This window comes from Heterocephalus glaber, unplaced genomic scaffold, assembly GCF_053883595.1.
Source record: "Heterocephalus glaber isolate CG9 unplaced genomic scaffold, H.glaber_assembly_v1.0 deba00001497, whole genome shotgun sequence".
Classification (NCBI taxonomy): domain Eukaryota; kingdom Metazoa; phylum Chordata; class Mammalia; order Rodentia; family Bathyergidae; genus Heterocephalus; species Heterocephalus glaber.
Genome location: NW_028258320.1, coordinates 16,629,911 through 16,657,415, shown reverse-complemented (window position 1 = coordinate 16,657,415; position 27,505 = coordinate 16,629,911). Strand labels below are relative to the sequence as shown.

The 27,505-nt window shown below is 56.9% G+C and overlaps 1 protein-coding gene across 2 annotated transcripts in view; it reads left to right on the top strand.

The window, feature by feature from the left end:
* Unc5b (unc-5 netrin receptor B) overlaps positions 1–27,355 on the top strand; it is a 75,246-nt gene extending 47,891 nt beyond the window's left edge. The window contains exons 2-17 of one of the 2 annotated variants that reach the window (XM_004846221.4): positions 10,043–10,267; positions 13,854–13,997; positions 14,411–14,514; positions 15,576–15,756; positions 16,390–16,557; positions 17,231–17,395; positions 17,634–17,666; positions 19,477–19,671; positions 19,887–20,276; positions 20,825–20,912; positions 21,735–21,903; positions 21,989–22,222; positions 23,906–24,055; positions 24,548–24,712; positions 25,596–25,777; positions 26,522–27,355. In XM_004846221.4, the coding sequence (XP_004846278.1) occupies positions 10,043–10,267; positions 13,854–13,997; positions 14,411–14,514; positions 15,576–15,756; positions 16,390–16,557; positions 17,231–17,395; positions 17,634–17,666; positions 19,477–19,671; positions 19,887–20,276; positions 20,825–20,912; positions 21,735–21,903; positions 21,989–22,222; positions 23,906–24,055; positions 24,548–24,712; positions 25,596–25,777; positions 26,522–26,687 (2,759 nt within the window). In that variant the 3' untranslated portion in view covers positions 26,688–27,355. The remainder of the gene's footprint in view (positions 1–10,042; positions 10,268–13,853; positions 13,998–14,410; positions 14,515–15,575; positions 15,757–16,389; positions 16,558–17,230; positions 17,396–17,633; positions 17,667–19,476; positions 19,672–19,886; positions 20,277–20,824; positions 20,913–21,734; positions 21,904–21,988; positions 22,223–23,905; positions 24,056–24,547; positions 24,713–25,595; positions 25,778–26,521) is intronic. The other variant, XM_004846222.4, reaches the window with a different exon arrangement.
* Positions 27,356–27,505: the final 150 nt, after the last annotated feature.

The window sequence follows — 27,505 nt, the reverse complement described above, 5'->3', positions numbered from 1 at the left end:
GTATCCTGGCCCTTCCTGCATGTTTTTGATGGCTCCGTGGAGGCCTTCAGGGATCCCGTGCACTCCTCTTCCAAGGCTTCCTCCCCAAGGGGGGCTCTTGGGGCCAGGCGGGCAGAAAGCACAGCTCTTGGCTCTGAATCCCTTGTCCAACATTGCTTAGAAAGGGTCTACCCAGCTTTTGGGAGCCCCTGGGTGCATCAGGTGAGCACCGCAACCCCCTACTCCCAGCTGTCCATGCCTTAGCATCATGCCACGCTTTCCCACCTCCAGCCCCCACATGTGACACAGTGACATCGTGCCCATTCTCTAGATAAGCAAACCAAGGCCCCACGAGATAAGGCAGCAGGCCCAGAGTCACCCCGTGAGCTGGTGCCTGACCCAGGAATGTTGCAGTGTTTCCCTTCCACAGCTCCACTCTTCTATCCTTCCTTTTCCCCCACTCTCTTATTTCCTTTTTCCTCCAAAGAAATCTCTAGAAGGGAACTGGCAAATCAAGGGCCTGTAAAACAAGAGCCCTGCAGGTGGGAGGGGAACCAGGCTCAGAGGAGGGACCCCCCCCCCAGCACATACCCTTTGGGTAACTTCATGTGCCGTCCCAGCTCTTTGCCCCTCTGTCCCTCTGCCCTGCCCGCTGGGTCTGGCCACCCCTCCCTCACAGTGTAGGTGGCTGTGACAGGTCCTCCCCATGCACCTTCCTGCTGGCTGCTCGGTTAGAGGACCAAATGAGCAGACCCAGCCCTGAGCCAAGCAGGCCAGCTGATTACATCAGCAGGTGCAAACAAGCAGGCGGGAGCAGGCACGCGTGTCCCTCGGGGCGGGCGATGGAGCGCCATCCACCCCACTCGAATCTGTTTCATTCCCTCCTTCCAGCTTGCATCAGCCTTTTGCAGCTCCGTGTCATCATGGAGTGGGCTGGGCAGTGCTGGGAGACAGAGGCGGGATAAGAGCAGGACACCTGGCCGACACCTCGAACCCAGAGGACAGTCCTGGAAGTCATGCCCCTCATTTCTCACTGTGAGAAGCACAAATCAAAGCCACTGTGTGCACGGGGCCACTCAGCTGCCAAAATATTTTCACACTTCTGACCTTGATGTGCCAAACAGCCCTGAGAGGCAAAGCTAGTAAAAGTGGTCCCATTTCTTGGAAGGGGAAGTTGAAGCCTACGGTGACCAGCTTGCTTCCCCAAGGTTGCATCCTGAGTCAATTGACAGCACCACCGAGTTTCAGGCTGAGAAGTGCGTGGGGTGGTAGGAGCTGGAGAATGAAGAATCCCTACAGTGCTGGACACCTGCTTCCCAGAGGAGGAGGGCGCTAATTAGGACAAAGCTTATGGTGGATTTCTACAGGGATGGAGTGGGCAGAGGGACCATACCCTGACTGTGGGGCTAGGCTGGGGGCAGACCAAGCACTGGTGTGAGAGTTAGGATTCTTAACCTTGAACCTTCCTTCCCATTGGTGGGACTGAAGCTTGGTCATTGCTCCAGGTCCCCTCACAGGCATGTCAAGAGGGGCCATTCAGGAAACATCTGGTGAATGAATGAGTGAGTGAGTGAGTGAGTGAGTGAGTGAATGAGGTGAGTCCCTGCCCACCATCTCACCTGATGCACATGAGCAGCCACACAGGCCTTCCCCTTGGCTAGTACCACCTATCTCTGAATCTTCCCCAGCCAACAACTTAGCTGATCATCCCTGTTCAGCGCCAGAGGCTTCCCCACCATTGGGATGAGAGAGGGTTAGGGCAAGCACATTGAGCACGGTGGCAGGATGCCCACATTTCAGTCCTAGCTTTGCCTACAACCTCCTGCGTGACCTCTGAGGCAAGTTACTTCTCCCCTCTGGTCTCAGGGCTCCTTCGAGCCTGAGTCTACAAAGCCTGCCCTCCCTGGGGCCCCCAGAACCTTATTTGCAGGCCTGGCCGTGAAAGAGACCAGAAATGGCGCCCAGCCCTCCTTCCTTGCCGCTGGAGACCGAATCCATACGGATTCTAAGATTGGAAAAGTCTAAGGAGAGACCCCTCCCTAGCCAAAGGCTCTCCCACTCATGCACCACTGCCAGGCACTCTCAGGGCTCTTTCTTTCTCCCTCTCCCCATGGCTCCCAACTCCACCTCCTCCATCTCACCCCACTCCTCCTCCTTACTGCCCCATTTCACAGATTCGCCAAGCCAGGGTCCAGATACCTTTTCCTTTCCTGCTGTGACTCTCTGTATCCTCACCCAAAGTTCAGATAGCTGGGGCCCTGCAGACACAGATGGGCGGTTTGCCCTTGGATGTCACTGTGCCCATCTGGCCTCAGTCCCCATCTGGAAGCCCAGGGGTCAGTCTCAGGTCTGAGGACCCTGCAGCACAGGGTCTGGTGACAGTGCTGACAGCAACAGGCAGGGGATCACAGCAGTTTTTCCATTTGGTGATGTGTTTGGAAGTTGCCTCCATTTGCAATAGTCATAGAGTCCGGTGCCGAGCAAAGCAGGTGAAATTCATGCCCCAGGTGCTCAAGAGCAGGCCTGACCTGGACTTCCCACTGTCCTGTCCACCTCAGCCCAGGAACCTACTAGAGAAAGGGACAGGACACTGGGTATCTTTCTGCCAACGCCCAATCCCACAGAGCCAAGGCAATGTCATTGCCAAGCTGGTTGACCATCACCATGCCAGGACTAGCCGGTGGCCCTGCCAGCCTATACCCACCTGATGTGTGTAGCTGCCTGTGTATGTCCGTGCACGCACATGAGTTTATTGAGAGAATGCAGGCTCCAGACGCACAGGGGCACCAGGGCAAGAGCAAAACCTGGAAAGTGATTCCGGGTACACGGTGCTTTCTGTCTGAAAGGCCTAAGTTAACAGGCTTGAAAGGCAAATAGGCTACAGAGCTGCATACAGTCACACCTCAAGCTTCGTACCAAAAGGTGTACACCTAAACGGGCAGGGAGCATCGACTCCCAGGGGTAATTCAGCTGTGGTGGGATAGAGTGATTTTATTTTTTTGTCTTTATCTTTTAATAAATTTTTAAATTCGATAGTGTTAGCTTTGTAATCAGGAAAGATTAAAAAAAGTGTTTTCACTAGAAGCATAAGAAGGATTTTAAAAATGGAAGTCCCCTTGCCAGTCTCCATCCCAGGTGATCTCCAAGACTTGGTCAGTTGGCAGTGTCCTGCAGGATAGGGTCTCCAAAGGGCTCCCATGGCCCAGGTCAGCCACCTCCTCTGCCTGCTTCTGCCACCCCAAGGCTCTCTGGAGGTGCTGAGCAGCACAGCTGGAGAAGTTCCCAGGCCTTCAGGGACTTGCCTGCCAGGGACACGGACGGGAAGTGGGCAGGCCTGGGGAGGTGGGCGCTTCGAGGAAATAATAGGACAATTTGGAGTTGGCCTAGGAAGGTCAGGGAAGGCCACAGGGACGTGGCATTTGAGGTCACAGTGACAGTCAGCCACGAAAACATGGGGGTGGAGGACATTCCAAAAGAAGAGACCAGCAAGGCGGGGATAAGCAAGACATGTCCCCGGGATGGGAAGCGGGCCTGGATGGCTCAGGGCACAGGAATGCTGAGTGGGCGTTGAGGTTTAGGCTTTGGTGGGGACTAGGACTGTCTTCTAGGTACAGAGGAAAGCCGCTGGAGGGTGTCAGCCATCCAAAGGCAATGGTTTAGATCTTACAAGATCACTTCAGTCCCCAGGAGGAGAGGAGAGTTTAGGGGGCAAAAGGAAACATCCAGAGCATCGTGAGGAAGGGCAAGGGCAGAAGCTGCAGGCCTGGAGACCACAGGGAGGCCATGATGTGCATCCTGAGGCCTGAAGCATGCATGGAGTCTAACCAGCAGCGCCCAGGTGCTGGCCTAGCTGTGGAGTGAAGGAAGGGGGCACAGGGGAACTCCCCAGATTGGACCCCCAAACTGGGTGTGTGGTAGAGTCTGAAGTTGCATTCCAACACCCCCTAAACACCTTGGCTGGACTTTCAAGGTGTCCAGGGGAGATGGTTGTGGATGTGACCTTGGGTGTTGCAGGGGCGCTTCTGGCATGAGAGTGTGTGTGTCTAAGTAGGGCTTGGTCTTGGGCTGGCGTGCATCTCTGGCTAGGGTGACCCAAACAAGCCTGTGCTTGAAGGATGAGGCCCAAGAGAAAGGGTTAGGGTTAGAGGACAGAGGGACAGCTGCCCCTGCTATTCCCTCAGTGCCCTTAGAGCCTAATGGCAAGAGGTGTGGGTTTCTTGATATCTGTGACCTTGCACGCATCCTTTGACTTCTCTGAGCTTCAGTTTCCATGTAGATAAAATGGAAGAGGTATGGAGGCTTGTTGCATGGAAAACATGTCATCCCAGGAAGGCACCCAGGTTTTTAGTGCATACAGAGAATGTAGTCATTATGTAGAATGAAATAGATGAAAGGGCTTCAAGCTCCTTGAACTGGAGGAAACAGGCATCAGAAAAGCCCATCCTCAGGGACTAGGCCTCCTAGAACAGTGACCCTGTCAGTCCTAGTGGGCCCCAGGCCCAGCCTGAGGGAGCTCAGCAGCCAGAGAAAGGCTATGGAGGGAGGGCCTGAGCCAGGAGGGAGGCAGGGTATGAAGGACAGTCTCCCTTCGTCCCGCTATGAACTTGGATGGCCTAGTGACCCAGTGACTGCTGTGTCCCTCCCTACGGTAAGCAGTGTGGACTCTCCAGCTCATCACTGGGGCCTTGTCCCCAGCCTCCCAGCTATAACTTTGTGTGTCCCTCAGTCTTTGGAGAGGAGAGACTTCACAGGAGCTCCTGGACCCTCCCTCAAGATGCAGACTCCTGCTTCAGCTGGCCACCTTGGCTCAGCTGCTTCCTGTGGCCAGCACAGGAAGTGACGTCATGGCACCAATGGTCTGTGGAGGGTGTGGGAAAGGACTATGCTAGGTAGGGGCCTCCTTTGTCAGGAATTACTCGGTGTCCCCCCAGCTCACCAGCCCTCATTTGTCATCAGGAACGGCCATTGTAACCGCCTCTGAGGGGGGCCCCAGCCCGCTACCCACAGCCGCAAGGAGCCAGGGCCAGATGGAGGAAGGGTTTTGTGAGTAGGGAGGAGTCCATCAGCGTGGGACTGTGTGTTCTTAAAACATAATAAAAAATTAGCTCCTCTCCCCCAGCTCTCCGACTCTCCACTGAGCCCAGCAGCCGCATAGTGAATGGAAGAGATTTTCCATGCAGTGGGAGGTCAAGTCTGGGGAGAATTAGCCAGTGTCCAGGGGCTAGAGAAAGGCTGTGATTGCTGATGATAAATGTGCGCAGTGTGGGGCATCTCTGTCCGCACCTCCCCCCGACCCCCTCTCCTCTCGCAGTCCTGCACCAGCCAGCCCTGGAGCCACATGGCCCTGCTCAGCTACAGATGGGGGGCTTGTCCAAGGCCTGGGGACAAAGCCCAGCGGTGGGAGTGTCAAGGCCCTCCCTGCCAAACCACTGTAGCCTGGCACTGAGGTCCCTTTCTCGGGCAGCAGGGCTGAACAGAGGTCGGCCCAGCTGGACTGTCTGGTGCTAAGTTTCCATCCCAGGCATGAGAAATAAGAGCGTAAGCATTTACCCAAACCCTGAACCAGAAACTGGGCTCTGGTCTGGCTGGGCTGTTAATTTGCTGTGTGATGTTTAAGTCATCACTTCCCTTCTCGGAGCTTGGAGAATGCAGGGTTCCAGGCCTCCTGTTAGCATCAATTTTCTATGCTTCTGGCCTGTAGGGGCTCAGGGGACAGTAGGTGAAAGAACCTGCCAGTGAGAGGTTCCCAGGATCCTCACAGAGCCCAGCTAGAGGAAATCTCTCTCCCTCCCTCTACCCACCCTCTCTGTCTGCCTGGCACACACACCACCCAGCCAGGAAAGCACATTTACATCTGCTTTTTCAGTTGACAGGGCAGGAACTGCTATCCTTTGCTGTATAGATGGGGAAACTGAGGCCCTGGGCAGTAAACAAACTACCCGAGGTCTCCTGGTGCAGAGTGAGGATTTAAACCAGCTCTGTGCTCCCTGGCTAGCCTGCTTTATGCACACGCAGCCAGCTTGGGCCCCAAGGTGAAGCTCACCGAAAGGGGAGCAGAACTCCTCTGGCTTCCCCCAAGAAACAATAGTAGACTCCCCTTTAAGCATGTTTGGGCTGCTTCCTCCTCTTGGATGCTCAGGGGAATACAGCTTTATTATATTCATCCCATAGCTGTTCCTTTGCCACCCACGTGCTCTAGTGGCCTGGCTCTGGCACCTCTCAGCGGGCAAAGCTCCTACCCAGCCCTGGGAAGAAGCTTGTAAACAAGCACAGTCCTGCTGTCCTGCCAGACCAGCCTCTTCCCAGACAGGTACCCTGACCTGGACACCATGGAGACAGGCAGGGTGTGGCATGTCCCTTTGACTGATTCAGAGGTTCTTCCCAGAAGCAGCAAGTGTCAGGCGACTGAGCAAAATGGGATTTGTCCCCAAGGAAGCCAGGATGGGGACAAGGGCTGCCAAACTGTGTCTCATAGACAGTATATAAAAGAAAGGCCAGAAGGCCAGGGCGGCCGGGCTACAGCTTCCAAGACCAAGAGTCTGTCATAGGGAAGAGGAAGTGCACTTTTGGAATGACCTCAAAGGTGGGGATTATGGCAGTGGCCGGGGCCTCGGCTAGCACCCTCCTGCTCCAAGTAAGGAAATGCTTTCTAACTGTTGGATCTGTCCCAAGGAGAGCCTGAGTAAGAAAGGCAGTGTTGAGTGCCCCACCTCTGAAGGTATGTGAGTTAAAGTTGGAAGAGAAGGTGACAGGGTATGTGGGAAGGGCTGGCCCTTTAAGTAACCTCCACAGAGACTCATCCAAGTAGATGGGTAAGTTAGAAGGGGCGTTTTGCATTGCTCCCACAGGAAGTCCCAACCAGTGGGCTGCTGGTCATTTTGACCTGAGGCCTGGAATGGGTGGCAGGGGTAGGACTGGGAGAACCCAACAGCAAATGCTTCTTCTTCCTCTTCCTCCTTTCTCGGGACCCATTGATCCCCTGCCTTAGGACCACAGAGTGTGCCAGGAGTTTGAGCCAGGACTAGGCATGGTGAGAAAGATGACCCTTCCTTAGGCAAAATGGCTCTATGAAGAAAAAGTGGATGCATCAGGACATTTTCACACATGGACAGATGCCTCATAGGGGAGGGAATCTGAGATTATCAAAGCGTCAGGACCAGAGTAGGGCTTGGGAGAGTGGCTTGGCCATCCCTCCCTTGTATAGACGGGCCCTCCGCACAGAGGGGAAGGCCACCCCACAGTGTCAGTGCCCCGGAATGCAAACCCAGGGCTCCAGCCTTCAGAAGCTGCCTTTGCCTGTTATTCACCCTCTTGTAGCTACATCTTCAGGGAAGCGTCCTCTTGCATATCTGGCCCATCCATGTATGCGGCTTTAAAGGGAATTGCATCTTTGCCACTTAGGCCCAAAGGAATTCTATTGGTAGGAAAAAAACTCACTGTGGGAAATTTCCCTGCCAGCAGGAAGTCCAGGTCCAGCCTGGCAGAGGCCTGGTCTCCACCAGGAAGTCCTTCTCTGGGATTTTGTTCTCCGCTGTAAAGATGGAATCTTGGAGAAAGCTATAACAACACCAGGGAAGCAGGGAACCAACAGATGTGACTCCAAGGTTGGCTGCCTCATGCTGGCCTGGTGGCCCCGAAGGGGACATGGGCCCATGTCCCTTGCAGGCCAGGGACACAGGCTCCAGCGGTGGAGCAGCCAGTAGGGTGGGGTGGGGTGGACGGGGCCACCACACTAATGGATGCCTAATGTCTGCACTCCTCTATCCTCCCAGACTGCACGCTTTATAAATGAGTCGCATTAAGCTTATAAAACAAAGTCGTAAACACAGCCCGAAGTGCAGTGCCGTGGGGTGGGGTGGAGAGAAGGTAGGAGCCAGCCTGTGTGACATGTTCCCGGAGGAAGGCGGTCCCCGTTTCCTGGATGGGCTGCCCAAGCATGCGAGGGGCTGGTGAGGCCAGGGTGTTAGAATGTGGAGCTTCAGCCCTGCTCTCCCTGCTCAGGACCTACACAGGTGGGCAGGGCCTAGCTGGTGCCCTGCTGTGCACCTGTCAGGGAGGCCTCTGTGACCATCCCAGGGTGGGCGTGGTGACCAGTCCCAGGGCTAAGAGGGGTCACTGTGTGCCTCGGTGTTATTCTAGTCGCTGCCCAGTTACCAGGTGGCCTTGGGCAAGTCACTGGCGCCACTTGTGTGGTCTTCACTGTCCTCAGCTTTGAAGTGAAAACAACAGTCAATGTCTTGCTGGCCCTTTCATGAGAGGCCATAAACTGTAGAGTCCTGGCCAGCGTCAGGATGCTACTAGGTTTCTCCGCTGTAGGAACGCCCACAACATTACAGCAATCGGCTGAGGAGTCTTGGGCCGCCTGCCAAATACCAATGTCTGTTTCTTGGGTTCAAACCTTGGTTTGGTCTGTCTCTAGCTAGCTGTGTGAGCTTGGGAAAGTGGCTTAACCTCTCTGAACCTCAATTTCCCCATCTATAAAATGGAGACTAACAGAACAGACCTTACCAAGTTGTTGGGAAAATTAAATACCTAAAGGACCAAAGCCACAGCACCTGATACTTAGTAAGCACTCGCTCTTTTCATGCAGCACCATGTACCTGCTGTATGCCAGGTCCCCTCCTAGGCATTCGTGCGATGCTCACGGAACATGCAGACACGCTACTTCTCACTCCACCCGGCTGGCTTTCCCTTCCCTCCCCCTGTTGGTGGGTCTCTCTGTCCATCTGTGTCTCACACACACTGCCCAGAGCCTGTAGCCAGTGACAGACATCATGCATCACCCCCAAAGCCACCCAGTCCTGGCAGGGTCTCATCGTCCACAAAGAAACCACAGCCGGCCATGTTGTGTTTTTCTGGTCTTGGAGACACGGGTGTCCTTGGCTCCTTGGCCTGGAGGGGGCTTGCCAGAGCCATGAGTTGTCCCCATGTAGGTCTCCTGGGCCCCCATCCGAATGGGCCCCGTGCTGAGGCAGCACCTGACTGGCAGGGACCAGGAGACGTGCCCAACCCACAGCCCAGTACTCTGTTTCCTCGGGAGCAGTGGGTGGAGAAAGACAAGCCCCCTGCGGCTCGACCCCAGCACCTCATTGTCTGCATCTGGCACTGAAAGCCAATTTTCCACAGTGAGTCGTGAGCCGATGGCCGGCCTGGCCTGGTTTCCTCCCACTCGGTGCCAGCAGGGGCTGCCCCCTCCCTTCCTGTTTGCCTCACCTCCCTCTCCGTTGAGCGACACAGGCATCCCCATGTACCCCTCTGGGGGAGGAGACGGCCATGCTGGGAAGAGGCTATGGGCTGGGTGGGTCAGATCAGGAGCCCAGCTCTGGGTGGTGACCCTCAGTCCTGCCTCCACGGTGCTCTGGCTTCCTCAAGGGGGCGGCCTGCAGGGGACCGAATGCCAGGGAGGCCAGGCCTGGTGCCGCTACCCCCAGCCACTCTCCGCCCCGGGGCTCTGGCTGTCTCTCCACATCATCAGCCTGGCTGGCTGGGCTGCAAAGGGCAGCAGTGGCTTTGGGCCAGAGCTGGCCTGGTTTGAGTGCCAGCCTCAGCCCTGCTTCCAGCCTGTCACATACTGTGGCATCTCCATGGGAGATGGGCCTGAGGCAGGCCTGGCAGGACCAGGGAACATGGGAAGGAAGTCCCAGGGATGACCTCGTCCTGAGACCTGGCCTCCCTGGACTCTCCTGCTGTAGGGAGGTAGAATCACACAGCATTGCCAGGCGTGGTGGTGCATGTTTGTAACCCCAGCACTCTGGAGGCTGAAGCAGGAGATTCACTGGGAGTTCCAGACCAGCTGGACTACATAATAGTTCAAGGCCAGCCTGGACCATATAGTGAGACTCTGTTTTTAAAAAAACAAAAAAAACACGGCATCACAGTGCTGGGACAGGCTCTGAAGCCCAGTCTCCTAAAGGCAGGACAGGATGGGGAAACTGAGGCCTCTATCTTGCCCATAGCCACCGAGCAGGGCCTCGGCAGCTCCATCTCCAAAGCAGGCACCAGGGAGGGTCAGGGATGCCTGGGGCCTCCCCACCACGCTTCATGGGTGCTCTGTCTTCCCCAGGTGCTGACACAGCCAGCGAGGTGCTCCCTGACTCCTTCCCCTCGGCGCCTGCGGAGCCATTGCCCCACTTCCTGCAGGAACCCCAGGATGCCTACATCGTGAAGAACCGGCCTGTGGAGCTGCACTGCCGTGCCTCCCCCGCCACACAGATCTATTTCAAGTGCAATGGAGAGTGGGTGGGCCAGAGCGACCATGTCACGCAGGAAGGCCGGGATGAGGCCACGGGTGAGTCCTCCTGCACCGGGCACCCTGGCTCCAGGCTCCAGATTCCTCAGAGCATCTGCAGGCTCAGCCAGGCCCTCGGTGACCATGGCCACTGCCTTCAACAGCACCGAGTCCCTTGCTGAGTGCTTGTTCCCTTTGCCATTTTCTTTCTGTCCTTTTGATTGGAGCAGGGAGCAAGTTCCAGTGGGGAACTCAGATTCTTCAGCCCTCCCATGGCTACAAATCCCCAGTTTAGCAAAGGGGAGCAGGCCTCTGCCCCACACCCACGCTTGCTCCACCAAAGCAGAGTTCATTACCGTCCTTACTTTTACAGGCCTTCTCTGTGGAGAGTGATGCTGTTTTCCATTCACAACCATGATACCGTTCCTCTAGAAATAAATCGTTAGCCAAATGTGATGGTGCATGCCTCTAATCCCAGCACTTGGGGAACCTGGGGCAGGAGGATCATGAGTTCGGGCCCAGCCTGGGCAACTTAGTGACTTAATGAGACCCTGTCGCAAAGTATAAAACAAAAAGGGCTGAGGATGTGGCTCAGTGCAAAGGCCCTGGGTTCAATTCCTGCACTGCAGAAGGAGAAAAGAAAGGAGGGATGGGAAGTTAGGAGGTTAGGTACCCCAAAAAAGGTTAATACAGGTTGGACATCACTTACTCATATGCTTGGGACCAGAAGTCTTTCAGATTTCAGAGTTTTCTGGATCTGGGGTTTGAATAGACTTTACCGGTTAAGTATCCTTAATCCAAAAACCCCAAATTCAAAATGCTCCAAAACTTTCCGAGTGTCGTGTCAGCACTCAGGCAATTTTGATTTGCGAAGTGTTTCCGATTTGGTTTTGGGATGCTTGACCCCATAATACTAAGTAGGTCTTTGTTCAAGATGGGGTGCAGCCAGGCCTTCGGTGGGCACGCTGGGCACGGGAGGAGCCACACGGGCATTCTCCGTTTCAGCTCTTATTTTGCTCTCTTTGGCTTGCCGTCCCTTCTCATCCCAGTGGCCTCTGTGTGTCTCTCACTTTATGTTTGTCTTAAATTGTGTGTGGTGGCGACATCTATAAGGGAAGCAGGAAGATGGCCTCAAGTTCAGGGCCAGCCTGGGCTACAAAGTGAGTCCCTGTCTCAGACAACAACACAGATCTTTCTGTCTGTCTGTCTGTCTGTCTCTCTCTCTCTCTCTCTCTCTGCCTCCCCACTTTTGTTCTTTTTCTCTCTCCTCTCTCTCTCTCTATCTCTTCCTATATCTCTTTCTCCCTTTCTTCTCTCTTTCAATTTCTCTTGCCACAAAAAGCCCAAATTTTGGATCCATTCAGACAAAACCACTCCAGAATGTACTTAAAGCCATTGAACTGGGTATTTAAAAATTGTTAAAATAGCAAGTTATATACATTTTACCACAATTTTAAAATAATTTTTTAAATAGATTTGTAGTCCCACTGTTACCCAAAATCTAAAAGGAAGCCTAACTCCCCATCCAGATGCTCTCGCTCCCTGGCTGTGTGACTTTGGGGAGGTCACTCAGCCTCCCTGAGCCGCAGGTCCGTCCCAGTGAGGATGGAGCAGCATGGAGGCTGCCTCTTTCTGGGCTTCTTGTGGCCTCTCTCTCTGTCTTCTCTCACAGCCAGTCCTTGCCCCTTCCCTTAGCCCACCGGGATCAGATGTCAGCTTGGGGGCCCAGGCAAAGCAAGGGGACTGTGTGCCTGCCGCCCGCCCCCACCACCATGATGCTTCCTGGTTGTCAGTGACATGGTTCCTGCTCCACAGGCGCACTGGGCCTGCCAGGTGGAAGGATGGGCACTGCTGTCCCCATAGCGGCCCGAGCTGGACAGTGGCTGGCGTGCCAGACTCGGCAGCCATGAGCGCCCCTGTCCTGGTGCTCGGCCCTGAAAGCAGAGGAAGACAGCAGTGTCAGGATGGGAGGGACAGCCACTCAGCCCCTGCCATCATGCTTGGGAGGCCCCAGAGCCCCATCCTCATCTTCTGCCTCTCTGGCAGGTGGCCGTGGGCAAGGTGTCCAGCTCTTGGGCCGGTGGCTTCTCTCCCTCCTGCTCTCGAGCACTGCTGCTCCTGCCCAGGTGGAAGCCGGTGAGAGGGACCCTCCTGGCAAAACCCCCTGGGCAGCTCCTCCCCTTTGGTGCCAGACTAGGGTTCGAACCCAGGGCCTTCACACTGGGCTACATCTGCAGCCTGATTTTATTTTGAGACAGGGTCTCACCGAGTTTCTGAGTAGCCTAGACTGGACTCAAATTTGCAATCCTCCTGCCTCTGCCTCCCAGAGTGCTGAGGTTACAGTTGTGTGCCACCATGTCAGCTCAAATCCACTTTCAAAGTCACACCCCAATAAGCTGCTTCCCGCTGCTGGGCCCCACCCACTCAGTGAGCAACTTGTGAATTCATCCATGGAGGGCTCAGCACCCCGTGATCCTGCCACCTCCAAACACCAAAGCCCTTGGTGCATGAGCCTTTGGCTGCCAGGACAGAGCTCTAAGCTGGGGGGAGACACCAGTGAACTGGTCCCACTATGCTGGCAGCTTGCTGGGGGACTCTAGGCCTGCCACCTGCCCTCTCTGGCCTCAGTTCTCTAAACAAAAAAAAAGACGAGATGAGAGCCAAATTATTTGCTGGAGGCAAGTACTTACTACCCAGCCTGGGCTGGGTGCCGTGGCACAGTACTCACCACGAGTGACTTGGCATTTACCCTGTGTGTTTTACTTCGGTGAGGGAACTGAGGCTCAGAGGGGACAAGTGACTTACTGGAGGCCAGTGAGGGTGGGGCCAGTCCTCTAACCTGGGCCAGGTTACAGAAGCACAGTGTGCACAGTCCTGCTCTTGAGGCGCTGGACAACCTGTGTGCAATGAGAGGATGAGACAGGACGCACCGTGACAAAGGACGCAGCCTTGGGAATTGTAAGGCTGAGCAGTCAGGGAGGCTCCCTGGAAGAGGAGGCCTGGTCTTCCTCCAAACTTCGGGAAGAGCTCCACATGGGTCCACTCCTTTCCCAAGCCAGAAAGGTGACCCCTGCCTGGGCCGGGAGACCCAGTGGTCCAGTGAAGGAGCCATACCACATCCAGTCTCTTTCTGCACCAGGCCCTGAGCCACAGCCTGGGCAGGACAGTCAGCACAGAGCACATCCAGATCATACAGATAACTAATCAAGGGGTGTGCGCCGATAATCCCAGAATGTGGGAGCCTGAGGCAGGAGGATTGCCATGGGTTCAGGGCCAGCCTGAATTGTATAGTGAGACCCTGCCTCAAAAAAACCACAAAAGTAAATACAAACAGTGGTACTGGTGCCTGTCATGGGTACAGTCACTGTGCAGTGGCAGTGCTGGCCATGTCCTGAGAGCCGGAGGGAGTGGCATGTTGGGAGCTTCCTTCCGGAAGTGAGGCCTAGCCAGACACTGAGGGTGACTGGGAGTGCATCAGGCACAGAGTGAAGGAAGGGAGTCCGGGCAGGGCTCTGTGACCACCTGGAAGGCGCCCTGTGGGGTGGAGCTGCGGGGCCTGGAGGGCTTTGGCTGTGATCTGAATTGGAAGGAGGGCCGGGTGTGGTGTGTGCCCGGCCCCCTCCCCGACAGTGCTGTCCTCCCCCAGGCCTGCGGGTGCGAGATGTGCAGATCCAGGTGTCCCGGCAGCAGGTGGAGGAGCTCTTCGGGCTGGAGGACTACTGGTGCCAGTGCGTGGCCTGGAGCTCTGCGGGCACCACCAAGAGTCGCCGGGCCTACGTCCGCATCGCCTGTATGTCTCCCTGACACCCCGCCCCAACCCCCATCCCGGCCTTCTCCATGGATGCCCAAGAGGGATTTCCACACCTTTAGAGCCTTCCACATGCCTGGCCAAAGATGCCCACTTCGGACCCTGGTGCAGCTTAGACGGGTTCCTGTATCAGATTTCTAAAGGCCGTTTTCACCCATACAAGGAAGCTTGCAGCCTCCTTGCACACTGGGCCACTGTGAGTGAAAGATCCCAGAGTCAGGGAGGGAACCCTGTTCCCCTAGCTACACAGAACAGAACCTGCCCAGGTGAAGGCCCGGTGTCCCAGAACAGCTCCTCGGTGTTCACTGTCCCCCTGTGGCCACAGCGGGCACTGAAGGTCTTTATTCTGCCCCTACCTGATTGCTCCTCTTGACCCTCTTACTTCTTTCTCCCAGACCTGCGCAAGAACTTTGACCAGGAGCCCCTGGGCAAGGAAGTGCCCCTGGACCACGAGCTCCTCCTGCAGTGTCGCCCGCCAGAGGGAATACCAGTGGCTGAGGTGAGCAGGGTGTGGGGAACACCAGGCAAGGTGGAGGCCAGCTGGCCTGGTACTCACCACCAGCCATGATGCCACAGCCTCCCAGAGCCCCCCCCTAGTCACAGACAGGGAGAGCGAAGCTTGGGATGAGAAGGGTTGGCCACCTCTACAGGCTCAGCTCAGACCAGATGCCGGCAGGGCCCCAGGTCCTGCCCCCAACACTCCCTGTCCCTGCCTAGAACCCAAGGCCCAGCATCAGGACGCCCAGGGGTCTCATGTGCATGTCCAAGTGCACACCAGTCCATAGACCGACGACTCCTTGCCTTAGCCTTTGAATCCCTCAGCAGTGCCCCGTCTATCCCCTCTCACCATCCTTCCTCGAGTAGCGAGCATACTCCCCTTCCCCCTCATACCCCTGCTCAGTGGTCCAGGAATTAGAGCCGGGGACAGGGGGCCATGTCCATTTGCCCCTGGGGCCCGGAGCTGGGAGAACTGGCTTCCCATGGGGGATCAGCCTTGTGTCACCCCAAAACCTCGCCCTAATGGCTCAGCCTTCCCTCAGCCCAGGCCTCCTCTGGAAACAGTGTGTCATGTAGGATGGGCCAAGACACACTGGTCTTCATGGCAGCCTGGCAGGGCAGATGATGTCGCTCCTGTGCAGCTGGAAACCATCGCTGGGGGTGGCAGGGTGTTGCTCAGGGAGAGCGGCTAGTGAGCGAAAAGCTGGGATTTGACCCCAGGAGCCACGCTCCTAATCCCCAGCCTGGGTTTGACAGTGAGGACAGGAACTGCCAACTACTGCATGCTTGGTGCTTACCTGAGCCAACCGTGTCCTCCCTGCAGCCCTGGGGGGCAGATGCTATTGGGTCCCCATCACACAGCTGGCACATTGGGCCCTATGTGGTGAGCACCCCCACTCAGCCACAGTATGGCCCTGTGGAGGTCCTGCCTGGGGTGTCACCACTGTGATGTGGTAAGCTGCCATTCTGTCCCCCCTCAGCTGTCCTCCTTTCTGCAGTGGGCTCATCCCTTGCCACAGGGGAGGAGACCCTGAGTCCGCAGCGCCCCATCCACTCCCACAGGTGGAGTGGCTCAAGAATGAGGATGTCATCGACCCCACCCAGGACACCAACTTCCTGCTCACCATCGACCACAACCTCATCGTCCGCCAGGCCCGACTGTCAGACACCGCCAACTACACCTGTGTGGCCAAGAACATCGTGGCCAAGCGTCGGAGCACCACAGCCACTGTCATCGTCTACGGTGGGGTGCTGGGGTGGGGGTGGGGGGAGGGGCTGGGGCTACACATCTGCTCCACCCCGCCCTGCCCAGGGTGCCAAAAGGACCCCAGCAGGGTGAGAAGTCAATTGACTGAGGTCACACAGCAAAAAGTGGCCAAGTGAGCCATTCCTGGGTGCCCAGCCAGGGCACTGCCCCCTTCTCGGGGCCCCTTGGGTGTCTAAAGGAGAAGAGGAAGGTCAGGTCCTCATCACCCAGGGGAGCGGGGGCTGCTGCCCAGTCCTGAGTGCCGTCCTCTGCTGTTCCCCTGGCCCAGGGGTGAGGAGGGCAGAGCCACAGCTGCAGGGGCTATGGGATGTTATAAAAAGGGCCCCAGCCTGAGTCCAGGTCCCCATCACACACCAGAGCACCCTGACAAGTGCTGGCCCTCTCTGGAACCTCGTCACTCTGGGTGGGTCCAGGATGAGGCAGTGACCTTCATGTCCTTTCTGCACTGATGGTGACAGCGCAGGGCTGCATGCTGGTGTCCAAATACCTGCAGCCAGGAGAGGGCTTCACTGCAAGTCAGGTCTCAGCAGAGGGCCATCAGGTGGGTGTGGGCTGGGGGCCAGAGGTCCCAGGGCCAGGCCAACCTGCTGACGGCTGCTGTCCCTACAGTGAATGGCGGCTGGTCCAGCTGGACAGATTGGTCACCCTGCTCTAACCGCTGTGGGCGTGGCTGGCAGAAGCGCACGCGGACCTGCACCAACCCCACCCCACTCAACGGAGGCGCCTTCTGCGAGGGCCAGGCCTTCCAGAAGACGGCGTGCACCACTGTGTGTCCAGGTGAGGAGCCCAGCCAGGCAGTAGCCTGCACACCCAGCCCCTCCCCGAGCATCCCACTTGCATGATGGTGCTGAGGCAGGACAGCACCCTCTCCCAGCATGGGCAGGGCAGGAGCACCCCCAGGGCCCACAGCTGACAACCCAAGCTGGCTAGGCACTCTCGCCTCTGACCCCTTGCTCTGCCTGCCCTGGCTGCTGGGGAAATGGAGGCAGAGGCTCTGAGCTGTGGTACTGGGTGGGCTCCTCCTCTGGCCCCTCCAACCTGGGTTCTTCTGGCCCAGGGTCCAGTGTCCTATGTGTAGCTCTTGGCCATGGACCTTGATCCTCCTAACCGCCGTCTCCCCTCTCTGTCTTCCTCTTCCGGTCTGTGAGTCCCCATCTCCATGTACATCTGACTCTGCTGTCTCCTTTTGGCTGTGTGATGTGATGGTGTGGTGTTCTTCACCCTGGGCTTGTATCTTTGCACTTACGATTATGCACTGGCCTATGGCTGTCCCGATGACCTGTGTGTCTCTTTGTCCACTGGGTGCATCTGACTGCTTGCTGGCAAGGGGCTGTGTGGGCACAGCATGGTTTCCCAGCATGGCATGCATGTGTCTCAGCTTCCTCTCCCCACCCAGGACACGTGTGTGTGTCAGTGCGTTACTCTGTAACTATGTGCACCGTGCCCACAGTGGACGGGGCGTGGACGGAGTGGAGCAAGTGGTCGGCCTGCAGCACTGAGTGTATCCAGTGGCGCAGCCGTGAGTGCATGGCGCCCCCGCCCCAGAATGGAGGCCGAGACTGCATTGGGCCGTTACTCGACTCCAGGAACTGCACTGATGGGCTGTGCATGCAGAGTGAGTCCCCAGGAGCTCGGGGCCCTGGGTAGGGGGCATCCGGAGCCAGGTGAGGGACCCCACTACCACCCCGACTCAGCCCCAGGCCTCAGAGCCTGGCCTGCTGTGGGGCCGCTCTCAGGGCCTCTGCCACCCCACATCCATCATCTCACCTGCATCACGTCCGCATCGCCTTCTCTGCCATCCTTCCCCTAGCACCTGTGTCATTCATTGTCTTTCCCTTTATTTCCCTCGACAGATAAGAGAACTCTAAGCGACCCCAAAAGTCACCGTAAGTCCCCTTTCATGACTGTCTCCCCTCTGGGTCCCCTGGTTCTCCTTGGCTGGCTTTTCCTGGTTGTGGGGTACAGAACAGGAAGAATTGACAGTGCCAACTGCCAACCCTGTGCCAACCCTGCACTTGATGCTCTATGGATCTCCGCCCTCCATCACGAACAGACAGGCTTTGGCTGACAGAAAGGGTCTAGGACTCTCATGACCCTCCTGTTATAGGATGGGAAACTGAGTCTCAGAACAAACTCACCCAAGGACCCAGCCAGGAAGTAAGAGAGGCAGGATTTGGACCCAAATAGTTTTGTGGCCAAGGCTGGTCCTTTTAACCCTGTGCCCTCAACGTTCCTCTCTGGGACATGGTCAGGGCAGCACCACATCCTCCCACCCCTGTACCCCAGCAGCTGGGCCCTGCTTCCTGAGCCATCTGCAGGCCACTGCCCTACATCGGCTCCTGAGGGAGGCCTTGTCCTTAGCCCCATGGGGCTGCTGCCGTCGCAGTAATATCAGGGCAATAAAGCCTCTTTGGCAGATTGGCCCATGGTAATTAAACCACAATTTCCAAATAATTCTGAAATCATAAAATCAGCAATGAGGCCCTCAGCCCAGCTCACTGGGGGACCAGGCTGGTGGCTGATTAGACAGCATAAATCACCAGGCAAGTGGCCCCCAGTGTGAGCAAGGACATTAAGATGCAGAGCAAAGCTGAGAGAGACATTTCCCTGCTTGGCCAGGAGCCTTCGGAGAGGTGGGAGCCCAGGCCTGAGGGGCTCCTCTGAGGGGAGCTCGAGAATGAAGGCAACAGGCAGGTACAGGAAATACACTGACGTTCAGAGTGGACAGCCATGTCCTGTGTTCTGGAGGGTTCAGGCTGACCTAAAGGCTTGGAGGACACCAGGCAGGGAAAGCAGGCCTACCTCTCTGAGAGCCCCTCGGGGCTGGAAAGCATGGTTGGGTACTTCCTGAAGCAGCCATTCTTGGCAGCCGCCATCTTGGCTCTGCCTGAGCCTACCAGTGCAGTAGCCCTCAGCCACATGTGGCTACTTAAAATTGATATTTAACTTAATTTACACTAGATCAATTTAAAAATTCAGCTCTTCAGTTGTACCAGCCACTTGTATTTAAAGGCTGCATATGGGATTGCACAGATAGAGAATAGTTCGGCCATCATAGAAAGTTCTGTTGACCTTGCCTCTTCGACCTTGCCACCTTCTTGCTTGGTCATGGGTAGTTATGTCCAGCTGCAGCCTGCTGTGGGGAGGGAAGCATAGCCTCCGGGTTTCCAACCCCATCCTTCTCGCTACCTGCTCACTGCCTGCCACCCCATGGCCTGCATCTCATCCCACCCCTACCCCCATCTCCACCTCTGTCCCTCGGAGCACAGGATGGGAACAGGTCAGAATGGTTACTCAGGAAGATTTCAGGGAGCCGGGACCTTTGGTCCTATGAAAATGGCTGCAGGCTGGTGTGAGATCCTATAGTTTAAATCTCGGCTGCAGTGGCACAAATTGTGTGGCCCCAGACCTCTGAGCAGGGAGCCGTGAGTTCATTCATGGTGTGGACCTGTTTGTTCTTTTGCCTCATTGCTACCCTGGGAGGGTGAGTGGGCAGCAGAGCAGGGGTTTGAGGCCATTTTGCTAATGAGGAGACTGGATCAAAGAGGTCCTGGGCTTGCCCGAGGTCACCAGCCTGTTGTGGCAGGGCTCAGACCCCCATGCAGTGCCAGTCTGTCCCAAGCCCTGCCCCTCCCCAAGACCCTAGCCTTCACTGGCATCTCGGCCCTGTGCCTCATGTATCTTCCTGACCTGCAGTCCTGGAGGCCTCAGGTGATGTGGCGCTGTATGCAGGCCTCGTGGTGGCCATCTTCGTGGTAGTGGCAGTCCTCATGGCGGTGGGGGTGGTGGTGTATCGCCGCAACTGCCGCGACTTCGACACCGACATCACTGACTCATCTGCTGCCCTCACTGGCGGCTTCCATCCAGTCAACTTCAAGACCACGAGGCCCAGTAAGGACCCCAGGATGCCCTGGGATGGTGGGTTGGTTGAGGGCCCCTGGAGGGCACAGCTGTTTGCTGTGCCAGAGTTTGCCCAGAGTTTGCCCCCAGCTTGCTGCAGCGGGTGGCCATGGAACTTTCACAGCTGGACTTTTGGGTGGGACAGGAGGGCCCTGCGGGAGCAAAGGGGCACTGGCCAGCATGTGACCATCACTCTACCTCTGCAGGCAACCCACAGCTGCTGCACCCATCCATGCCTCCTGACCTGACGGCCAGTGCTGGCATCTACCGAGGGCCGGTGTACGCCCTGCAGGACTCGGCTGACAAGATCCCTATGACCAACTCTCCCCTGCTGGACCCCCTGCCTGGCCTCAAGATCAAGGTCTACAACTCCAGCACCACTGGGCCCAGGCCTGGCCTGCCTGATGGGACCGACCTGCTGGGCGTCCTGCCACCTGGCACTTACCCTGGTGATCTCTCCCGGGACAGCCACTTCCTGCACCTGCGCAGCACCAGCCTCGGGTCCCAGCAGCTCCTGGGCCTGCCCCGAGAACCTGGCAGCAGTGTCAGCGGCACCTTTGGTTGCCTGGGTGGGAGGCTGAGCATCCCTGGCACAGGTGCGCCACTTGCCTGTCACCCTGGCTCGGCACGTTCTCTCTTGGCAGCCCCAGCACCCACCAGCATAAGGCAGGGCTTCCCATCCCTTTGCTTAGATGGGGAGAACAAGGCTGGAGGGCCGGAAGGGATAGAAGATGGAGAGGTCTGATTAAAGGCTCAGGCCCGGGCCTGCCTGTGTCTTCTGGAGCAGGGGAGCTGTGGGCCAGCCGCTCTCCAAGCCTTGGTTTCCTTATCTGTTCACTGGGAGGGAGTAGCCCCACATGGTCCTGCAGTCTTACAGAGCACTGTCCTAGGTTCTAGGGCAGGAAGGGCAAAGCTGCCATCTTGCCTTGAGAGCCCAGCAGCTGGGAGTGTTCCGGAGTCATGCCCTGAGCTAGGCATAGAGCTGGCCCTGGGACCCGCTCTCTCTGCTCCCAGATGGAGACCACCAGAGCTCAGGTGTCATCTGTCCCTGCCCCAAGCCGTGCCAACCTCCCATCCCCGTTCCCCTAAACACTAACCCCATACTTCCTTCAGCCCCTGCCTGCTGACCTCCCTCTCCCCTCAGGGGTCAGCCTGCTGGTGCCCAATGGAGCCATTCCCCAGGGCAAGTTCTACGAGATGTACCTGCTTATCAACAAGGCCGAAAGCAGCCTGTGAGTAGAGGCCCCTGCCCTGGCCCAGCTGCTCTCCACTGTCCCCTCCCCACTAAGCCTGGTCCCCGGGTTAGGGTTCCTGTGGGGAAGGTCTTGGTCCTACCATGTCCACATTTAAAATGTGCAAAACCAACACCCTAAGCCATACAGCTGAACAGCAGTTGACAAACTGGCTACAAGTAGCATGAAGAGCTAATAACCTTGCAATGTAAAAAGCTTTTATAAACTAAGAAAAATTGAACTCCTCAGTATAAACATAGATACAAAATGTGAACAAGGGATTCACACACTATTTCTCTTACACAGACACACAAACACACACAAACACACACACACACACACACACACGATGACCAGAAGTTTCTGAGGAGACATTCCACCTAATTTGTAGTCTTTAAGAAAACAGCCAGAAGATGTTGGGAGGTTTTTGTTTTGTTTTGTTTGATTAAGGAATTTCAAAGGATTATTTTTTTCAAATGATGATTCCCTCTTGCTGCCAAAAGCCTGGGGAACGCGGCCCTCTCTGGCCTGCTGGGAGTAGAGATTGGTATCAGCTCTCCGGAGCGCAGTTTAGCAGTGTCTAGCAAGACTGATCCAAAAGTGCAGGACCTTTGGAACTGCACCCAAAGGTTTGGCCATGAGAAAGTTACGGCATCAAAGCAAAACCCTGGGAACAACTTCAAGGTTTATCCGTCTTCTCTGCCCTCTTCATCCATCCCCTCGGCCTCTGCCCTCTGACAGACCGAGGCAGAGTTGGGGGTCCTTGCTGAGTTCTTTGGGTCACCCCTCACTGCCTTCCTCCCCGCTGTGCTGTGCCCCCAGCCCACTTTCGGAAGGGACCCAGACAGTATTGAGCCCCTCGGTGACCTGTGGGCCCACAGGCCTCCTGCTGTGCCGCCCTGTCATCCTCACCATGCCGCACTGCGCCGAAGTCAGTGCCGGTGACTGGATCTTCCAGCTCAAGACCCAGGCTCACCAGGGCCACTGGGAGGTGAGGAGCAGGGCCATGGAGGTGAGACCCAGCCCCTTTTCCTCCTGCCGCAGCCTGGAGGCTGACTGTCTCCTGCATCCCGCAGGAGGTGGTGACCCTGGATGAGGAGACCCTGAACACCCCCTGCTACTGCCAGCTGGAGGCCAGGTCCTGCCATGTTCTGCTGGACCAGCTGGGCACTTACGTGTTCATGGGCGAGTCCTACTCCCGCTCAGCCCTCAAGCGGCTCCAGCTGGCCATCTTCGCGCCCGCACTCTGCACATCGCTGGAGTACAGCCTCAAGGTCTACTGCCTGGAGGACACACCCGTGGCCTTGAAGGTAGGTGCCCACGCCTGGCACGCTGCAGTTGCACTACCACTAGCCGGGCAGCTGCAGGGTCCCTTCCGGCCTTCCCTCCCCTGCCCAGGTGCATGGACCTTGCAGGCTCCCTCTGTCCTCTCCACGTGCAAACAGTGTGGGACCCTCAGGGTAGAGATGAGGCCAGGGTTCCTGCCACACCAGGCTCCAGGCCTGAGGAGGGAGACAGTCAGGTCTGCAGAGGGCTTAGGAAGCACCAGAGGAGTGGTCTGAGAAGGCTGACTGTAGATGTGAGCCCCAGGGGACAAGCAGGAGCTCAGGGCAGTGAAGAGGGAAGGGCATTCCCAGCAGACAGAGCAGCTGCTGCCAAGGTGCTGCTTGGTGTGTGCAAAGTCCCAGGGGACATAGGGACATGTCAGCACGTGAGGGCAGAAGAGGTGGCCTGGGAGGCAGGCAGGGATCAGCTTCCCAGGAGCCTTGGAACCTGTCCAGTGGCAAGAGGTAGACCCAGAAGATGCTAGCGGACAGGTGCTTTTTAAAGAGCCTCTGTGGCTCTGCTGCAGGGTATGGACAAGAAGCAGGGAGGCCGGCTGGGAGGCTGGGCTTGGGTCCGGGCATTAGGCAGTGACTTTGGCCAGGAGAGGGGGCTGGACTGTTTCGTGGGTGGAATGGACAGACCAGGGCTGTGGGATGGATAAGGGGAGCACTCAGGGCTGGCAGCCAGGCTATGCTGGGTGCAGAAGAATGGGCGGTGATGCCCCTAAGTGAGGGAGGGGTCGTGGCAGGCAAGGAGTTATTGGGGCAGAAAAGGAGGGAAGGGGAGGGGACTGGTGTTGAGCATCATGTGGCCACCAGCCGTAACACAAGTAGCACCCACCAGCCGCAACGTTCCGTCCTTCCATCCACCCCTCCATGAAGCCTTGCAGTCCTTTGCAGAGCTCCTGCTCCTCCCACCCTGGGCTTGGTCCCTCCCAGCTCCTTGTCTCCCAGGCCGATGTGACTTGTCTCAGACTCCACGGTGTGAACTGATGCAACATGGGTGAAAGGGCCCTGGGGGAGAAGGAGCGCCTCCTGCTGGGGTCACTTGGCCTGAAATTCCAGGAGGCCCACAGTGGGGTGGACGCTGCTGGGAAACACTCTTGTGGCCTGGATCTCCTGCTACTGGGGGGCCAGTGTTGGCTGATGTCCACCTTTGGCCAGGGAGTGGCGTGGAGTTCAGGAGGGACGAGGCCACATTTTGGCCTGATGGCATCCTTTGTTTTTCAGCCTACATCCATTTATCCATCCACCCATATTTCTGTTCATCTATCCATACACTTATCTGTCCACCATCTATCCATCCATTTATCTTTCCTTTCAAGTGTCCTTCTGTTCATATGCCCATCCATTTGTATATCCATGTTTCTGTGTTTCTGTCCATCCAGTTATCCATTCATCTGTCCATTCACGCACCCCATCAGTCCTTCTATCCAAACATTCATCCGTAAGTCCACTCCTGAGTGGACTGTCTCTGCATTCACTCATCCGCTTTCCTGTTCACCCACTCATCTGTCCACACATCCATTCATCTAAAGTGCCTGCTGAAGGGGTCAGGTGGATCCTGTGCTCTGTATCCAGATGGCCCCTGCCCCCGGCCCCAACTTGCAGCAGAAAAGGGTGCCCAGCCAAGTGTGACGGGCTCCTCTTTCCACTGCCGGTCCACAGGAGGTGCTGGAGCTGGAGCGGACGCTGGGGGGCTACCTGGTGGAGGAGCCCAAGCCCCTGCTGTTCAAGGACAGCTACCACAACCTGCGCCTGTCCCTGCATGACATCCCCCATGCTCACTGGCGGAGCAAGCTGCTGGCCAAGTACCAGGTGAGGGCTGAGCCGGGAAGCGGAGGGACCGCTGCCCCCATCTGGCCAGCTCCCTGGCTCTGCGCTGAGCTGCATCCCTGTCCGCTGTCTCTGTTGCCATCGCTGTCTCCCTCTGCTGGCCATCCTCAGACACGTCCCCGAGCTCTGTGCCATCCGCAGCCACCCTCTCCCTTCTGCCCCTGCCACACTCTGTGTCTCCTGTGCCCATGGCCCTCAAAGAGGCCTCTCCATCTGGGTGTGCATGCCTGGCCGACTGGCTACACTCATCTCTGGTGGCCACATCCTTCTGTCCTACCCTGTAGTGTGTGACACCATCGAGTCCCTGAGGTGCTCCAGCCCAGACACACGCAGGCTACACACTCTCATCTTCAGAGCTCCCCCTGCTCCCACCCCTTTCTCAGTACCCTCGTGGAACCGAGGGCCTGACCACCCACCAAGGCCCCTGCCCGCCCCAGGCTGGCCTCACCTGCAGCCCTGACCACCCTCCCACAGGAAATTCCTTTCTGTCACATTTGGAGTGGCAGCCAGAAGGCCCTGCACTGCACCTTCTCCCTGGAGCGGCACAGCCTGGCCTCCACCGAGCTCACCTGCAAGATCTGCGTGCGGCAGGTGGAGGGGGAAGGCCAGATATTCCAGCTGCACACCACGCTGGCTGAGGTGAGGCCTGTGACACCATGGTGCTGGGGCTGCAGCACTCAGACTCCTTGTTCCCCCTTCATCTGGGCAGAAATTCTGTCCCCTTAAAGACATTGCTCCAGCCGCAGGTGGGACTTGGTCAGTCTGGGCCAACAGCCATCATTTCCTGAGTGGTGCATGGCATGTGCTGGGTGGTAAAATGTTATTCCGGAACACCAGGGGATGGTTGTCCTGATGCCCACCTGCAGGATGGCACAGTAGGTGTTAGGGAGGGAAGGTCTCTGCACCAGGTCACACCACTGGCAAGACTGGATTTGAACCCAGGTCAGGGTTTCCAAGCTATGGCTCTCAAGCCCTGTAAGTCCAGACTGAGCTGTAAAAAGCCAGGTCACCCAAAAGGACAAAGCCGGATCCTTCTTTTGGTGCAGTATAAAAAGCACTGAAGCCAGGCATGGTGGCACACACTTGTAATCCCAGCACTCAGGAGGCCGAGGCAGGAAGATCACTGTGAGTTCAGGGCCAGCCTGCACTGCTTAGAAAGACCCTGTCTCAAAAACAAAAACAAGAAAAGCACCGAGCCTGGGTCTGGACTCAGCTCTGCTGCTCCCTTGCCGCCGTGTGATCCTGGCCAAGTCACTTCCCCTTTCTAGACTGCATTTTCCCTGTGAATAACAGCAGGCTAGCATGGACTGTCTAGACCATGGCCAAGGCTCCTGGGGCCTCCTGACCATGAGGCTGCATAGTGTAGCCCTTGCCCTCAGAGAGGAGCCCCTTGCCTGGGCAGCTGGAGAGGCCCAGAGGAGATGGGCACGACGCAAGCCCCAGTGTGCCTGCAGTCCCAGCAGGGAGGCTGGAGAAGCTGACAACTGGTCGTGTGGCCCTCTCTCTTCCCCTGTCCTTCCAGACACCTGCTAGTTCCCTGGATGCCCTGTGCTCTGCCCCTGGCAGCGCTGTCACCACACAGCTGGGCCCCTATGCCTTCAAGATCCCAGTGTCCATCCGCCAGAAGATATGCAACAGCCTTGACGCCCCCAACTCGCGGGGCAACGACTGGCGTCTGTTGGCGCAGAAGCTGTCCATGGACCGGTGAGTGTCCCAACCGTCAGCCACGCCACATCCCTTCATGCTCCAGGTCAGGCAGGCGCTCCCAGTCCTGGGCCTCCCATTTGCGCTGTCTCCTTTGAGGAGCACCATGCTCGGAGCACTGGCCGGTGAGGAGGCAGGCTGTGGCCACCGCTCATCTCCTGGGATGGGCTAAGAATCAGGCGCAGCCCGGACACCAGCTAGGTGTGGCCACCATCAGCACCACAGTGGCTGGACCAAGCAGGTGCACCAAGACGCTTGCTGAGCGGATGTACCTTAGTGTAACAGCTTTTGCAGAACTGCAGATGCTCAACACTTAGGATGGCAGTGATGACTGTGTACTTATTGAAAAAATGTGTCATCGACCTGCCTTGAGCAGATGCTATGAATAAGACATCCTCCTGGAAATGAGTGGGACTTGCAGAGCTGGCTGGGGCTCTGTTCCTGCTGTCAGGGGAGTTCGTGGGGCCGAATCGGAAGGGAACAGAGGTGGGCGGAAGAGAAGAGCATGGTGGCTGGGCTTGGACAGTCCCAGTGCCAGTGTCTGCTCGGGTTGGATATGGTCCTGCAATGTTGGGAGGTGACTCACTCTGATCCTGTGTTAGAGACGGGCTGAGAGGCTCAGCGAGGCACACTGACATGCCCAGGGCCACCCAGGACTGCAGGGCCCCAAGCCCACAGCCTTTTCACCCGCAGGCTCCTGGGAGGTGCTAAGCATGCCCCAATGCCCCCACTTCCCTCTGCCAGGTATCTGAATTACTTTGCCACCAAAGCGAGCCCCACAGGTGTGATCCTGGACCTCTGGGAAGCTCTGCAACAGGATGATGGGGACCTCAACAGCCTGGCCAGTGCCTTGGAGGAGATGGGCAAGAGTGAGATGCTGGTGGCCATGGCCACTGACGGGGACTGCTAGCGCCCAGAGCCACGGGCTGGCAGGAACAGACAGGAGGCAGGGTGGGGAGGTCCAGTGCTTACAGCTGGAGTTGCTCCTCTCCTCCTCCTGCTCCCCACCAGAGCCCCAGACCAAGACCAGACCACAGCCAGCCTCGGAGAATCCATGTGCTCAGTTGCTGGGAGGCCCAGAGCCCCTCATCTCATGCCGTCTCCTGGTTTGTACCCTGTGTGACAGCAGCAGTTAGGGACAGGAGGTGGCCCTCCCTCCAGCCCTTCTCCCGCACTTGCCCTGTGACTTCTGGGTCCCCTAGTTCTAGTTCTGTTCTCACCTTCGCCCCCACCTGCTGGTTTCTCCCCCCAGAGCCCGGAAAGCTTTCACTCCCTTTCCCTCACAAAGAGTCGAGTACAATTAATTCCACAGAACTGCTTTCTCCTGTCCACAGTGAAAAGGAAAAGGAAGGTAAAAAAAAAAGCTTCAGACACTAGTGAGGCTCAGAGAAGAAGGAAAACACCAAAACCACAAGGGAAAAGAAAAACCCAGTTTCTTAGGAAACGCAAATGATTTATTATCCAGATATTTGGATAAGTCCTTTTTAAGAAAAAAAAAAAAAGAAAGAAAGAAAGAAAATGAAAAAAAAGAAAACGAAAACTTTTTTCCTGAGTGTGGGTGAGAGTTGGCGTGCTCAGGTTTTAGCCGGGAGCTTGTGCATGCGTGTGTGCGTGTTTGTGTGTGTGCGCGCGTGTGCATGTGTGCATGTGTGTTGGGGGGAGAGACTGAACAAGGCATGCTTTGCTGCTAATGACTCTGTCTTGGACTGAATTCTGACAAGACCTCGG